We start from the raw sequence: 17,915 nt of genomic DNA, 5'->3' as shown, positions 1-17,915 counted from the left end.
CAGTTACAAAATCTCTTATTTTTCTATGCTTAAAATAAGTTGTCTTACAATCTATAGCAACACATGTGAATGACTGAAGCACTTCTGCAGTAATGCCTTTGGCAAGTTTATTGGTAATTTTCTAAGAAAGCCTTTAGTGCAAAGTGCACATAATTATTTGGAACCTCCATTACCATATTTGGCCTTTTGTTTTCCCCTACAAATAACTGTGCCTAAATATAAGAATTTGAAGTGAAACTGAGCAAGTATTCCACAGGCTTGCATCGAGGGCATGTTCCCTGCTAAACAACCCTCACATACATCTTAAGTGGACTTCAGCTGCAGCCCACTGTCAAGCCTGTTGGTGGCTGTCCTTTAGTATCATGTGCAGTTTATGCTGCTTTGGAGATAACTAGCTTCAGTTCGAAACTGGTGCAGACACATGACAGGGCTCAGCGGAGCTAAAAGGCTAAAAGCTTGGCACAGCACTGTCCTTTTCCCCTTATATACCCTCACTTTAGCACTAGAAAGAGCAGCTTTGTTTTTGTACTGTTCAGCATTGGAGGGAAGCTTAGAGTTTTTTGGGGGTTTTAAGCAGGGCAGTAGATTTAGCAGTACATTTGGTTGCTATTCCTTGGCTTTGAGTCATAGAGGTTTTCTCTGTTTCTCCCTTGAGTTCAACTGGAAGGAGCTTGCTAGACATGGAACTGGAAGAGCACATGTCAAAGTTGTTCACATTTGCCTTCTTACTGGTTGCAAGAAATTTCTCTTCATAAGCGGTGGACTATAAATAAAAGAAAAGGCCTGGATTAATTTTCAGATACAAAGCAATATACACCAATGCAAAGGAGCAAGGAACTACAAAGTTGTCCAGGATTTGAAATTAGGAGCATATGGGATATAAACTAGTCACATTGTAAATTATTATTAAATGCCAAAGTAAGTTCCTTTAGTACCTTCCAGAAAATTGAATTATTTAGTGTTTGGTGTGCAACAAACTTTACCGAAAGTAAACGTTTGGTAACATTTGTACAGGGAAGTCCACTTAGACATAACTGTACTCATCTCATTTCATCTTTACAGATTTCTAGACAGGCGTTGATATTTGTGTGGATACCCTGACAAGCACATCATGATTACTCTTTCTAGCCTGGGTACAAATTTGCTGTATATGGCCCACTCTCACATTCTCACTATTCTTCTGCATTGATTTCAGGAACTGGCTTCTAATCCCAGTCACACTACTTGGGCAGTTCTGTAGATCTCTTTGAGTCTTGATTCTCATTGTGAAATGGGGGGAAATAATATTTGCACATTTACTATAAGGGGTTATTATGAGAATGAGCTGAGGAGGTAACCATGAAAGTGTTGCATGAGCTTTAAAGCACGAAACAAGCAGAAGGAATTTTAATAGGCAATTGTATTTTCTCAGATCACCTCACTCCACAGTGGAGGAGAAAATGGTCTTGAATCCTGCTGTCACGAGGGAAGCAGAGTCCATTTTGACCTTATGCCCATTTTTAAAGTGATCACTTTTAATTAAATGAAGCCGAGTACAGAATTTTTAAAAGAGCAGAGAATGTCTCAGAAGACCTACAAGGTCAAGGCCAATGGCCAAGACATGGGGGTATAGATACAGCAAGCTATCATTTACACAGAATGATATGGGAAAGGGCTCGCAAGTTTAGTACTCTGGTTAACAAAAGGGTACACTTGGGTTAATGATCAGGTTAACAATCTTCAAAGAATGTTAAAGATTACATGTGATGGGCCGGCCCGGTGGTGCACTGCTATAGTGCGCCGCTTGAGAAGCGCGGCGGCGCTCCCACCGAGGGTTCGGATCCCACATACAGACCGGTTCCCGCTCACTGGCTGAGCGAGGCGCGGGAGCAACACCGAGGGTTGCGATCCCGTTGCCGGTCCCGGTCCGGTACGGGGGCGACACTGAGGGTTGCGATCCGTTGCCGGACACAGAAAAAGACAAAAAGGAAAAAAAAAAAAAAAAAAAAAGATTACATGTGATATACTTTGGATATATTTGTCTCCCCAAAGCTCATGATTGGAAGTTTAATCCCCACTGTGACAGTGTTAAGAGGGTGGGAAATCCTATTATGGTATTGAAAGGACGGTCCTTTAAGAGGTGATTAGATCATGAGGACCATGCCCTAGTGAATGGATTAATCCATTGATGGTTTAATGGAGGTCATGGTTACGATGGCTTTATTAGGAGAGCAAGTGAGAAGTTTAGCTCTCTCTGCTCATGCCATATTCCCCATGTGATATGTTGCATCGTTGTAGAGCCACCACCACCAAGGCCCTCACCAGATGTGTTCCCTGGACTTTGGACTTCCCAGCCTCTGAAACTGTAAGCAATAAACATTGTTTCTTCACAAATTACCCAGTTTCAGGTATTCTGTTAAAGCAACAGAAATGGACTAATCCAACATGTAACAAATGAATCTGGTGTTTCTTTGATCATTCAGGCTCTTGTGATACAATGATCACATTTATACATAATATATTTATATATTAGTAGGTATTTAACATATATTTGCCCAATGAATAACTGACTTCCCATGGCTGCAGCAAAACTTCAGGTCACTTACACTTTTTGGTACCTATATCTCAAGAAAGAGACTATCTACCTGATGTTTGCTTATTGCAGACAGCCCTTAAGTGTGTGCTTCTTCAGAACATCACTCACATCTGACTTTATAACAGTGTGTACTAATTCTTGAGCATATAATGATTAATCATTTTTTACCTTGAAAAATAAATTTGTATAAATTAATTTATGTATAAATATAAATTAATTAATCTGTATAAATTTTGAAATGTAAAAACGTGTTTCTTTAGTTTTTTTTTCTCCCCAAGAAAATTTCTGGGTTACTTCTCTGTGTATTCTTTCCAGAAGTAGAAAATATTTAAAATCCTTTAACATTCATTACTATAGGTTGTATACTCTCATTGAAAATGCCTTATGTTCAGCAATTGGGTGAGGGTACAGCACCCCTGATATTCTAGTATCTGGCTGAGGACAAGTTGCTTTATTTAGTACAGTTCTAGTCCCTAAGACATGGAACCTATCTTGGAAATTTCAATTCATAAAATTTAATTAACTTTTTATACAAATCCTATTAAAAGGTGAATCTAAGTGTAACTCTCTCTCTCTTCTGACATTTCTACTAGGATTTTGAGTTATTATCTAAGAAGCTGAGGAAAAGTTTTCCAACATGTCCACTACAACTAATATTCTATAAAATAGGGATAGAGATTCAGTCATTTTCTTTTTAATGTGCTCATATTCTGACATTTCTACTAAGATTTTGAGTTATTATCTAAGAAGCTGAGGAAAAGTTTTCCAACATGTCCCTACAACTAATATTCTATAAAATAGGGATAGAGATTCAGTCATTTTCTTTTTAATGTGCTCATATTCATATCTGGCTTAATGTTTCTATTCTCCTTCACTATTCCATTTGTTAATGTACTTGAGTCATGAAAGTAGACTCGGAAGTTGCAGTCACCAGGTAGAAATACTCAAAACGGTATCCATGGTCAGGATTAGTGGTGTATTTTTTTTTTTCCTTTTTTTTCCCAAAACTCTACAGGCTCTGGTATTTTATTCTTGGATGCAATATCTTCAGATAATTCTCAGAATTTTCTGACAAAGTGGAAGGAAAAAGGGAACTAAACAAAAATGTTTAGTGGCTTCAGTGTAAAAACATGATATTTCTGTTTCATTCTGTAGCAAAATGAGAAAATGATATTCCTCAGCCACATTTATTTATTTATAATTTTAGTGATTTATTTTTTAAATAGGTAGTACATTCTCATAATTTAATATTCACAATGTTCAAAATCATTGTCCCTTGGATAACTCAGATCTGCCCCCATCAAAGACAACCAATATTGTCAATTTATAGTGTACACTTGCAGAGAGATTTTTTGCATCTTCAAGCAAATGTTACATGAAACCAAATGGAATTGGTTGTCATTCCATTATCATTTCCATTAGTTGCAGGTCAAAATAGTCTAATAATGGTAAATTCTCATGGTTCAACCTAATCCATCTATAGACATGCTTCCTTCCCCCTTTTTTAATACAAACAGTAGCCCACTGTAAACATTATTTTACACCTTGATTTTTTTTTAATTCACAATTATCTTGTACATCATTCCATGTCAATTCACGAAAAGAATCCTCATTTTGTCTGGCTATGTAGTGTTCTCTTATTTAGGTGTATTACAGTTTATTTAGCCAGTCCCTCCACAATGGACATTCAGGTTTCTTCCAATCTTTTACTAGTACAAATAATGTTACTGAGAATAGTCTTGTACCTGTATCATTTTGTACATGTGTAAATATATCTACAGAATATGTATTTTAAAAGTGAAATTCCTAAAAGTATATGGATTTATAATTCTGAGAGATATCACCTTACTATCTTCTTTTGCAGTTGTACCAACTAGTACTCTTACCAGCAGCAAATAAGAGTAACTGTTTTCTTACTTCTTTGTCAATTTGGTGTTTAATACATGTTAAAACTAATATAATCAAACATATTTTAATTGAGCTCCAAAATAGGCCTCAAACTTACTCCCTGGTAACATTAATGCAAATCTACTTATCTTTATGCAAATGTTTACTACAAATGCTTAGAAGCTTTTGTACATATGGGTTTACCTAGGAAAATACTGTGTGTTGTGTGTACCTTACCATTTCCCTTTGCTAATTTGCAGTTGTATTAAGTTTAGAATGCCATTGTTTAGAAGCAGAACCCCAACAGTTTTTCTAAAGAGTCTCAGACCACCCCCAATATCCCTCGTTGAAACTATTCTCTGAAGCTAACAGAATGATAGAGTTTGGATGTGTTGTCCCTGCCAAAATTCATGTGGAAATCAGATCCCCAGTGTGGTAGTGTTGGGAGCTGTTTGAGTCATGGGGGCGGGGATCCCTCATGAATGGATTAACACTCTCCCGGGAGTTGGGGGGCAGGGGTGACTAAGTGAGATCTCACTCTATTAGTTCCCACAAGAGCTGGTTATTAAAAAGACCCTGGCACCTCCTCTTTGCTCTCTCTCTCTCACTTCCTCTCACCATGTGATCTGCTTATACCCACTGCTGGCTGTCTTTTTCCACCATGAGTAGAAGCAGCCCGAGGCCCACACCAGATGCAGCTGTCCCAGAATCGTAAGCCAAATAAATGTCATTTTTCTTTATAAATCACCCAATTTTAGGTATTCTGTTATAGCAACACAAAATGGACTAATATACAGAACATGGACGCAGAATGGCTACCAGCATGCCCTTTAGGCAGAGCTGTAGTTTTCTTCACAAAGAGCCAAGCCTCTCATCTCCTTGGAACATAAATGGCCAAGGCAAATTCCAGCTTCCAGGCTTTTTCTAGGAATATGAACAAATCTTAATTTTCAGGGATTTCTTTTGTTAGGTTATAGATTATCTAAGTTTTGGGTTTCTCTTTTTCTTCTCTCATAGCTGGTGGGATTCCTCGGGGATCTATGCTGTCACTGATGTAATTTTACAGTTTCGTAAGTAATAGAACAGAGAAATGAAAAGTGAAATTGCCAAGGCTATAGATCTTCCAGGTCATGAAAGGCAAATAGAAGGTGATGAGTTCCCATAAGACTGTACAAATGGGGAGAAAGATGACAGAGGAATTTCAATATTGAGTTCTAAGGGGAAAGGTTCTAAATGATCATTACGATACAGTTGGCCATCCCTTTATCAATCCAAGGGAGAATTTAAAAATCACTAAAGACTGTTCTCTGAAGATACTGGTCTAATGTACCCACTGCACAGTGGTCAAGAAAACCTGGCTGTCATCAGAAAGCTTCTTAGAAATAAAAGAAAAAACCTCTTCAATCCTTACATAAAATTGTGATGAATTCATACTTGAAAGACTGCAACCAGCTTGAACAGATATAAAGGGACCACAGAAGGTTTACAGACAGGCTACTCATATGATTAAGGACTGGAGGTTTCTTTATAAGAGAGCTCTTCAGTCTAAAAGGATAAAGAGTAAGAGGAGATATATAATCAAAATCTATAAAATAAAGAAGGGAGAAGATTTCAGCACTGTGGAGCTAGATGGCATCTCTGGGTGCTGCAGTCAGTCAAGACGGTTGCTCCACGGGCTGCCTTAAGTAGCAAGTCTATTGTTCTTCATCTTTGACAAATTCTTACCATTTGGGGCAAGTGAAGAATAGTCAGTCCTGCTGGAGGCAAATGATGGGGAAGATGACCTTACAAGGCTCCCTCCAGTTTCACCTTTTTGTCATTCAGTACCCTTAGCCTGATTTCTCCAGCTCATATTATTAATCTTGAAAAGGGGACTCCATGTGTGCAAGAGGAGATATGTAACAAGAAAATTGGGCTAAAAATACATATTTCATTATTCACTGGCATAACTTTAACCTGATGAACTTATCTAGTGATAATGGATGCAAAGCCTGTAAGCTCTCGGCATATCCCTGCAAGCTAATACCAGTGCATGATTACTAGAAACTGTTACCATTTCTCTGAATTTTTACTAAAATACATGCTATTTAAGTAAAATGGTTTATCACCATAGCAACCATTTCTAGAGTCACACATTCAAATTATAGGCCTGCATAAGGTCCAAATGACAAAATTCTGATATAATTTTTCTGTTATAGTTCTGCTTATAGTACAGTGGTCACCCACCTTCATTTACATTCCTGTGGTTTTCAAAAGCAAGAAATAAGGGAAAGAGAAGCAAGAGGAAGAGGAGAAATCAATTTCTGAATACACAAACTTCTTTTTTAAGGTTACCCACATAAAGATCTGGGTCTTGTATGGAGTTAAAAGGCTCCCTCCAGTTTCACCTTTTTGTCATTCAGTACCCTTAGCCTGATTTCTCCAGCTCATATTATTAATCTTGAAAAGGGGACTCCATGTGTGCAGGAGGAGATATGTAACAAGAAAATTGGGCTAAATATACATATTTCATTATTCATTGGCATAACTTTAACCTGATGAACTTATCTAGTGATAATGGATGCAAAGCCTGTAAGCTCTCGGCATATCCCTGCAAGCTAATACCAGTGCATGATTACTAGAAACTGTTACCATTTCTCTGAATTTTTACTAAAATACATGCTATTTAAGTAAAATGGTTTATCACCATAGCAACCATTTCTAGAGTCACACATTCAAATTATAGGCCTGCATAAGGTCCAAATGACAAAATTCTGATATAATTTTTCTGTTATAGTTCTGCTTATAGTACAGTGGTCACCCACCTTCATTTACATTCCTGTGGTTTTCAAAAGCAAGAAATAAGGGAAAGAGAAGCAAGAGGAAGAGGAGAAATCAATTTCTGAATACACAAACTTCTTTTTTAAGGTTACCCACATAAAGATCTGGGTCTTGTATGGAGTTAATAAAAATGTAATCTAGCCTGCAAAGTATAGAAAGATGTAAATATCTTTCTTTTCCTTGTAACTAAAGTCTAATCTATATATAGTAGAATACACAAATCTCAAGTGTACAGTTTGATGAGTTTTGACAAATGCACAGACCTGTATAACTAACACTGCAATCAAGAAATAGAACAATTCCGCAGAAAGTTCTCTCATGTCATACCCTCATCAACCATCTTATCCTGGGGCCACAACTGTTCTGATTTTTTTCAACATAAATTATTTTTGCCTTTTCTAAAGCTTCATATAAATAAAAAAAAAAAGAGCACAATATGCACTCTTGTGAATCTAACTTCTTTTACTTAACATTTTAATTGAAATTTTTATTGAGTAGATTCTCATACTACTGAAACAAAAGTTTTTAGATTCAACCATGTATCAGTAATTCACTCCTTTTTTCTTGCCAAGTAGTATTCCATTATATGAATATACCACAATTTGTTTATGCATTCTTCTGTTAATGGACATTTGGGTTGTTTCTAGTTTTAGACTGCTTATATATAAAGCTGCTACAAACATATCTTAAAAATATTTTTGTGAATTTGAGATTGCTGGGTAAATGGTAAGTGAATGCTTAACTTTATAACCAGCTGCCAAAATGTATTCTGAAAGGACTATACCATTTTGTATTCCTATCAGCAATGTGGGAAAATTCTAGTTGTCCAACATCCTTGCCAATATTTGGACTTGCCAGTATTTTTTTTTTTAAAGATGACCGGTAAGGGGATCTTAACCCTTGGCTTGGTGTTGTCAACACCACGCTCAGCTAGTGAGCCAACCGGCCATCCCTATATAGGATCTGAACCTGTGGCCTTGGTGTTAACAGCACCGCACTCTCCTGAGTGAGCCATGGGCCGGCCCGTGGACTTGCCAGTCTTTAACTTTGGCCATTCTAGAAAGTATGTAGTAATAGCTCATTGTGGCCTTACTTTGCATTTTCCTGATGACTAATGATCTTTTCATATGCTTATTCACTACCACACATTATATGAAGTGGCTGTGAAGGTATGACTATTTTAAAAATTGGGTTGCCTTGTAGGAATTGTCTCTATATTCTGGAGACAAGTCCTTTGTCAGATATATTTACTGTGAATATTTACTTACTATCTGTGGCCAGCTTATTCCTTTTTTTCATATGCTTTTAATGAGCAAATGTATAGTTTTTATGAAGCCCATTTTATCAGTTTTTAAACGTGCTTTCTATGTTCTAAAAAATCTTTGACCACCCCCTGAAGGGAAGATAGTCTCTGTTTTCTCCTAAGAGTGTTATAGTTTAGGTTTTAGATTTAGGTCTACTATCTCAAACTAATTTTTGTGTATATTTTTAGCTAGGGGATCAAAGCTCATTTTTTTCTCATATAGATATCCTATTGTTCTGGCACTATTTGTTGAAAACACCATCCTTTCCCCATTGAATTACTTTGAAATATCCGCCAAAAATCAACTAACCACACAAGTGTGGGTCTATTTCTAGACTCTCTATTTTGTTCCATTGATCTATGTGTCTATCTTTACATCAATACCACATTGTACATTTTTGTGTATATTTTTAGCTAGGGGATCAAAGCTCATTTTTTTCTCATATAGATATCCTATTGTTCTGGCACTATTTGTTGAAAACACTATCCTTTCCCCACTGAATTACTTTGAAATATCCGTCAAAAATCAACTAACCACACAAGTGTGGGTCTATTTCTAGACTCTCTATTTTGTTCCATTGATCTATGTGTCTATCTTTACACCAATACCACATTGTATAGATTACTGTAGCTATATAAGGCCTTTACCTTTGTTCTTTTCAGATTAATGTAGCTGTTCTAGGTCTTATGTATTTCCAAATAAATTTTAGAATCATTTTGTCTGTTCCTACCAAAAATGCAAGTGCTCTAGATTTCAACTGAGATTGGTTTAAAGTTATCAATCAATCTGGGGTGAATTGACATCTTAACAGTACCAAATATTCCAATCCATGGTATATCTCTCCATATATTTCAATCTTCTTCAATTCTGCTCAACAATATTTCATGGATTTTGATATATATATTCTGTACCTATTTTGTTATATTTATCACTAAGTGCTCTGTTTTGTGATACTATAAGTGGTAATTAAAAATTTTGTTTTCCAATTGTTCATTTGCATTAATTTTTGCATACAGAGCTTGCTCCTTAATTCACTTTCAGTAGATTACTTGGGACTTTCTATGTATACAATTTTGTCATCTGCAAATAAAAAGTTTTATCCTTTCTTTCCAATTTATATAGTTTTATTTCTTTTACTTGCCCTGTTGCATTGGCTAGGATCTCTAGTACAATGTTGAAGAGAAGCAGTGAGAGAGTACATCCTTGTCTTTCTACTATCGTTAGTGGGAAAGTAGTCGATATTTCACCATTAAGAATGATACTAGTTTAGTTTTGGGTTTGTGAGGGGTTTCTGTAAAATCTCTTATTATGTAAAAGAAGTTCCTTTCTCTTCCTAGTCTGCTGAGGGTTTTCTTTTCTTTTTTTAAAAAATTTATTTATTGAATCAAAATTGTTGTGAGGGGTTTCTGTAAAATCTCTTATTATGTAAAAGAAGTTCCTTTCTCTTCCTAGTCTGCTGAGGGTTTTCTTTTCTTTTTTAAAAAAAATTATTTATTGAATCAAAATTGATATTTTGGGGGTTCAACATTGAGATATGTTGATTAAATCAATATTACTAGCATATATATTGTTACAAATCATAATTATTCTTTATGCCCCTTGTCCAAGGTTTTCTCATGTTTGACTGTTGAATTTTATCAAATATTTTTTTCAAAATTATTGAGGTAATTATATGGCTTTTCTCCTCTACTATTAATATAGTGAATTACATTGGTTGATTTTTGGATGTTAATCCAAACCTGTATTCATGTAATATACTGCACACTTGATGCATTAACCTTTTTATATATATCTGGATTCAGTTTGCTAATATAAAGTTTGGGATTTTTGTGTCTATATTTATAAGAGATACCAATAATTTTCTCTTCTTGTAATATCCTTGTCATGTCTTGGTATTAACATTATGCTTACCTTATAAATTGGGAGTTGGGAAATATTCTCAAGAGTCTGTGTATGTTTTCTCGTATTTCTTCTTTAAATATTTAAAAGAATTAACCAGTAAAATCATATGGGAACAAAGCTTTCTTTATAGAAATGTTCTTAATTACAGATTTGATTTTTTAAATAAATACAAAACCATTCAGATATTCTATTTTTGTTTATCTGTTCTGGTATTTTTTTAAAGGAATTTGACCATTTCATATAAGTTTAGGTCATTAATAAGAGCCAGTAAACCTAAAGAAAGATCAATAGAAAGTATCTAGTGTAAAGAAGAGATAGAAAAAAAACTGAAAAAATGAACAGAGCCTCAGGGACCTATATAGAACAATATCAAACTGCCTAACATATGAGTAACTGGAGTCTCAGATAAAAATAAGAAAAAGAAAATGACAAAATTTCCCAAGAGTGGCTGAAGATACAAATTCACAGATTCACGAAGCTCAGCAAACCCCAAGCAGGGTAAATGTGAAGGAGAAAATGCTTAGCAATATCATTGTCAAACTGCTGAAAACCAATGATAATGAGAAAATCTTGAAAGCACCAGAGAAAAGAGACACAACATATATAAGGAAAGAACATTTCAAATAACCACTGACTCCTCATCAGAAAAAGTGGAAGACAGTGGAACATCTTTAAGTGTGAACCAACAAATCCTGTCAGACCAGAATTCCATAAACAGAGAAGATACCTTTCAAAACTTAAGGCCAAATAAAGACATTTTCAGATCAAAGAAAACTGAGAATCCGTCACCAGCAGATGTGCAATACAAGAAATGCAAAGGAAGCTCATCAGGCTGAAGGGGAACGATACCAGATGGAAACTTTGATTTCTAGGAAGGAAAGAAAAACATCAGAAATGGTAAATATCTGGAAAAACATGAGAGACAATTTTCCCTCTTAATTTCTTGAAAATAACACGAAAGTTTAAAGCAAAAATTATAACTTTGTTTTGTGGGGTTTATAATTATGTAGGTGTAATATGTGTAACAATTATAGCATAAAGGCAGGGTCAGAGATGAATGGACCCAAACTAACACATTTGAGTTGAAGCAATATTGGTTATAACCCAACCCAGTGGGGTGGTTCTCCATAGAGAAAGTATATGCACAGCAGAGCCAAACAGCTACAGGTCCTAAGAGGAGCAGAACAAAGGCCAGGCTTGGAAGGGTACGGAAATAATGTAAATGATTCACCAATGTATCCCTTCAACTATGGGAGTCTGGCTAAGCCTGTGGTGAAACTTAAGCCTTATACAAGAAGCTCTTGTGTGGAAGCAGAAGTAGGGATAAAAGGTCCCTTTAGAACAAAAGCCTTGTTGATTATGAGACCCCCCAATGAATCCAAACCAACAACTGGCGCTCCAAACAGCATTCGGACAAATAACAACAGATCAAGACTCATGTTAGCACGATTAGTTATTTGTACCTATAGTAGTCAGCTATTGTAGCAGTTATTCAACTATGCTTGGCAGGTCTCCAAGGTTTGATGATTCACTGGAAGGACTCACAAGACTCAATCTACAGTTGTAGTCAGGGCTATGATCTATTACAGTCAAAGGATGCAAAGCACAAACAGTGAGATGAGAATGTGCTTAGGGCAAAGTCCAGGGGACCACCCAGGCACAAGCTTCTAAGTGTCCTCTCACAGTGGAGTCACTCAGGATGCGCTTAATTCCCCCAGCAACAAGTTGTGACAACACATGTAAAATGCTGCCAGGCATAGAAGCTCATTAGAGACTCAGCACCTAGGGTTTTTTGGGGGAGCTGGTCACAGAGGCAGCCTCTACCTGGCACCTACTAAAATCTCAGGCTCCCAGAAGGAAAGAAGGTGTTCAATTAAACAATACTGTTTCCACAAATAGTTTAGAAACAATCAGACATTCTTTCAGCAACTTTCCCAAAATCTAAGTTCCCACATGCCAGACAAGGGCCAACCTAGCAAATAGGCCTTTTCAAGGATAGCAATTTAGGCTTGCTATGTTAACTCTTTACTAATCAGCTACATAACAAACAACTGCAAAAACTTCAGTATCTTATGATGACAAATATTTATTTTCCCAATTAGCTTCAGGGTTTGGCTGTTCCAGGCTAAACTTCAGGCTTTGGGTTGAGTCCAGGTCTGTTCCACAAATCTTCTGAATCCCAGGACCTGCAGCTCTCTGCAGGCATGTTCTTCTCATGGCAGGTGGTGGGAATGCAAGAGAGCAAGCTAAATCATGCAAACACTTTTAAGGTCTCTGCTTACATCATACCCCTTACTCCATCAGCCAAAGCAAGTCACCCCACCAATATTAGTGGGGTGAGAAAATTGCTTTCATCCATTCTAGCAGGGAGAACTGCAAAGTCACATGGCAAAAGGTGTGACTGTACAAATCCCTTATACTGAGGGATTAAAGAATTGTGAACAACAATCCAACCTATCACGGTACCCTAGGAATTTCACCGAACTCAGAGGGCAAATGAGGTTAGAAGCATCACTTTATCACCTTTGAAAATGATATTTCTTGCTGTATTTATTAGTTTATTCCCACACCTATCTATACCCACAGGAACCTTGATACAGCCAGGAAAAACACATGCAATTTTCATAATATTCTATGCAAATTATTTAGTAATGTACTAATGAAAGTACTAACAACTAACATTAATAAGTTCTTACCATATGCCAAGAGTGTTACATGGATGATTTCACTTAGCCCTTAGTTGATGACATTATTGTTCCTCTTTTACAGATGAGAAAAACAAAGGCCTGGAAATATGCCCAATGTCAGAAAGCTTGTGAGTGGCAAAGCCAGGATTTGCATCCAGGCAGCCTAGATTCAGAGCTGTGCTTTTAAGCCATTATGATATTTTAAGTGCTGTGCTTATAATTTTGTGCCAAAATTGTGAAAGTACCACCAAATTTCTATGCTATGACTGATTCTTGTGGACTCAGAAAGCTAAAGTTTAATTTTCAGGAAAAAAAATTTTTATCCTAATCAACTAAAATACCAAGAAAACTTGAGTTTTTCATTTTTCCTCATAGAAACATCAACATATCATAGTTCAAGTGTTTAACTGTATGTTATTTAAATTTAAACATTTCTTGTCTTTGAAGAAATGCTATATGAGTACATATCATTTATCAAAACAATTCTTCAAAGCTTCTAAGCCACCTTGCCTTTCTACTTCCTAGCCTCAATGAAGTATCTGCTACAGGTACTATCTCCTATGATACTATAAAAGCCATGTTTTCAGTCAAGAAAAAATGGTCACAAAAGAAAATAATCACAAAAATCTTACATTTTCATTAAGCAAGTTCATTCATGAGTGTGTTCAATAAATAATTTAACAAGTAAGAGGCTTCTTCTCCATTATGAAACAAGAATTCTATAATGCAAACATACTTCTATCACATCCAGAGATTCTAGTCCCTCTCTCCACTGTTATGGGGATGTGCACTTTAATTATAGACATGCATTTCTCTCCATTTGTTTTCTGAGCTCATGAATAATGAAAGTATGGTACCATTTATCAGGAATCACCAAGGACCTAATGTTAAAAGGCAGGCTACTGCAGTAAGCAGTGGTCTGCCAAGTGTCTCATCTGACGACGGGCAAATGCTGTTGTAGGAGTGAAAGTCAGGTCAATCAGATACAGCAGATTAAGACTCCGTCTTAGGGAATTTAGAAGTTACTAACAACACAAAACATTATCAAAATGTTCTTGGCATATAAGAAACAAGATATACATGAGAGACCATTTCTGTCCTCAAAGAGTGCCATTATCTTTAAAAAGTGGAAATGAAAAAGAGGACATTGCTAAGTGCCAACTTTTTGAACATAAATTTTGAAAAGTATAGAGTGATACCTCAGTCCAAACAGGAACAATGAGGAGATGCAGACTGTATTTTTCCATAACGTCCAAGGAATTTGGAACTAAGGGATTGTTGAAAGGTGCTTAGTTCAAGTGTTTTTCTTTTTGTTGTTAACAAATCCTCACTTACTCTCCGTTAGCTTGTTAAGAGCTCTGACACTTATCTAAAATGTGTGATTAACTGGCTTGTGGGAAATACAAAATCAGGAACTATAAATGGATTTATGAGATTCTCCACAAGAGAGAACAATGATACAATGGAAAACAGGAACTTACAGGAGATTTTCATTTAAGTTAAAGCCAAATTTCAAATATTTTAATGGAAAAAGATTCACATATATTTCTTTAGTAGGTATAAATTATATTATCACATCAAATCGCCCATATAATTTTAAGAAACGAAACTTTTGCCATGGAAAATATTTCAGTATTAACAGAAAAAAAATTTTTTTTTTTTGTCTTTTGTCTTTTTCCGTGTCCGGCAACGGATCGCAACCCTCAGTGTTGCCCCCGTACTGGACCAGGGACCGGCAACGGGATTGCAACCCTCGGTGTTGCTCCCGCGCCTCACTCAGTCAGTGAGCGGGAACCGGTCTGTATGTGGGATCCGAACCCTCGGGCGGGAGCGCCGCCGCGCTTCCCAAGCGGCGCACTATCCAGTGCGCCACCGGGCCGGCCCTTAACAGAAAATTTTTAACAAAATTAAATTTCCTTTTTAGAAAGTTAATTACTGAATGATCCTGAGTGGACTCAAGAGGATGTGGCCAACCCTATTTTCAGCTATCTCTTCAGCATTTTTATACTCCACTATGTATCGTTAATGAAGATTTGAAAGAACAGAAGTGATTTCTTAACATAAACTTAACTTCAATATAATTAACGAAGTAACATTTTTATTTATAAAAATTTACAAAAAACATGTTACATGCATGAGAAGTCTGTTTCTTTTAAGGGTCAACACTTTTCAGAAAAAATCCCAAACAAGGTAAAGTATTTCTCTGAAGGTATCATAGCCCAAACCTAAGTATGGGAAATTTCCTTAGAGGACATCAAGGGCAAACTCCTACCCATTTTGCAGGAATTCCTGCTATAGTATTTACAATAAGTAGCTTTCCAGAGTATGCTTGAATACTTCCAATTACTGGGGGTGGCAAGCTTTACCCATTGTCCAGCCTTTTCCATTGCTGGTAAGCTCTGATTATGAAAAAGTGCTTCCTATTGATCAAATCTACATTCTTAAAATTCTACATTCTTAAATTTTGAACCTATATTCTTAAAATTTCAACCCACTGGTTTTAGTTCTAGAATCCACATACAACTCAAATTCCAGTTCTTCTGTTCCCTAGCTGGAAGTTGCTGAGAATAACAGCAAGTCCCAATACTTTGTGACTTGCTGGAGGGACTGGGGGGAGGGAGGAGAGAGGAAGAGGTGTGACAGAGCAGTGAAAAAGGAGGTGAAAGACATTTGGTTCACAAGAATATTTTATGTCCGATTTAGTGACATAGATATAATCCAAAACTACTGAAAAAGTATGTGTGAAAATATTTATATATACATGAGTATGTGTAGATGCACGTGTATGTATGTATAATGTATGTGTACAAAGAAGCAAGTATATATGTGTATTGGTATATGTATACGTGCAAGTATGTGTTTGTATGCATGTGTGTGCATATGTATGTATTTGTGTGTATAACATGCCAAGCCAGCTAACAGAAAAATCTTCAAACTATGTTCAATAAGAAATGCAAACATCAGGTTTTAGGACATTATTTTTAAGTAGAATATAAAATACACACAACTGCTAAGCATCACAGGAGTTGTTGACAGACTAGAAAGGAAGAAGGAATTTAATAAGCTTATGTTTATGTTAAGGTAAAAGTATGATTATTTCAAAATATCTGAATCATTATGTTAAGTTTACTATCTGGACATTTGTTACCAAGTAGGTGAAGTTCCCAATCAGTAAATCAAAATCAACCAACAGATCACTCTACCAGGTCCCTTTCTGCAAGTTTCTGACAGGATTCTTACTACGGAAGGGTATAGGCCAGTGATGCTGTCCCTCCATGGTCTGGCTCAGGACATCCCCTGTCACTCCCTCACCAAACCCTTCCAGTCTCTGGGCTTCAGAGAATCGAAAAGTGGCAACTCCTCACAAGTCGAGGCTACCTTGTGGTGAACACAGCCCCCATCAGCAGGATGCTCGATTATTAAAGAAGAGCTAGAATATGTTCATTAGACTTAACGACAAGAAGAACAAATTCAGAAAAATTTTCACAAACACAGAAACCATAAAGGGGAGGGGGTTGGATAAATGTTTTCAGTATATCCAGATAATAGACAATGATCTAGAAATAGTCAAAATTTTACTAAATTCATGCCGGTCCCCGGTATGGGCGCGACACCGAGGGTTGCGATCCCGTTACCGGTCAGTAAAAAAAAGACAAAAAGGAAAAAAAAAATTTTACTAAATTCTATTCATCAAAAAGAATAAAACTGTATTCAGATCCAATAAGGTAAAACAATAAACCTATATAGAGTTTTGGTTATCATGAAATTGAATACAATAACTGGACAATGTAATAATTATCTTTTTCTAGGTAATACATAAACCCATTCCAAATTCTATAGCCCGGTAAAGTACAAAATTATTAACTTTGATCCATGGGCTAAATCTGGCATACCATCTGTTTTTGTTAAAAAAAAAAAAAAAAAGATGTTTAGTTGGAACATGTGTTCATTCGTTTGTTGTCTATGGCTATTTTCAGTTATAATATCAGAGTTGAGTAGTTGTGACAGAGACTATGATGGCCCACAAAGCCTAAAATATTTACTATTTGTTTCCTTACAAAAAAAGTTTGCAGATCTCTTCTCTACATAATCACTAATCTTAAAATAAACATGTAGACCACATTACTAAATCATGATAGCCTGTGAGACACAAAGAACTTCACTTGCCATAAAATACAAGTCCTCTGTTATAAACTAGCAACAACAACAAAAAATACCAGAGTTGTAAAACTTGTTCCAAGTTATGAAGGGGGGATGGTATCTTACAGTTTGGAGACATAGAACAAGTGTACATCCTACTTGTTTTACTGGTTCTTCCTACCTGTTTTTCCTCCTTTTCATCTGAAGTATTTTTGACATCACGGACATTTCCCCTGGGTTCGTAAACTTTCAACTTTTGTTGAATGGACCAATTATCCTTCTCTTTTGTCATGTTTTCCTCATCACTTTCTGGGTTATTTTTCCATTCTTTCATCATTTCTAATACATTGGTTGGTCTCACCGAAGAAAGTGTATTGCCCTAATATTAACAATAAATTTTTAGTGTTAGCTTAGGTTATTGAAAAGACTCTTACATATTTTAGTAATATATTCTCCCAAATTCAATAATATTTACATGGAAAAAACTTCTGATGCCCATTGGAGCACACTTCTTGTTCTGACATAGCTCACACCTCTTGCATAATATCACTTATAAATATGTGAAAGCTTAGAGGGAAAATAGTCAGACTTGAAAGAACA

At 36.1% G+C, this 17,915-nt stretch overlaps 1 protein-coding gene across 1 annotated transcript; it reads right to left on the bottom strand.

The window, feature by feature from the left end:
• Nucleotides 1-59: 59 nt before the first annotated feature.
• On the bottom strand, nt 60-17,694 carry LOC103581555 (serine/threonine-protein kinase 33-like; the record flags this gene model as incomplete). The annotated part of the gene is made up of 2 exons (XM_008563363.1): nt 60-763; nt 17,497-17,694. Coding segments are annotated over 2 exons (411 nt in total), but the record flags the coding sequence as incomplete, so codon positions are not given.
• Between the last annotated feature and the right edge of the window lie 221 nt (nt 17,695-17,915).

Source organism: Galeopterus variegatus, unplaced genomic scaffold (genome assembly GCF_000696425.1).
Source record: "Galeopterus variegatus unplaced genomic scaffold, G_variegatus-3.0.2 Scaffold13333, whole genome shotgun sequence".
Taxonomy (NCBI): domain Eukaryota; kingdom Metazoa; phylum Chordata; class Mammalia; order Dermoptera; family Cynocephalidae; genus Galeopterus; species Galeopterus variegatus.
Note: the sequence above shows the minus strand (reverse complement) of the source record. Positions and strands in the feature narration are given on the sequence as shown.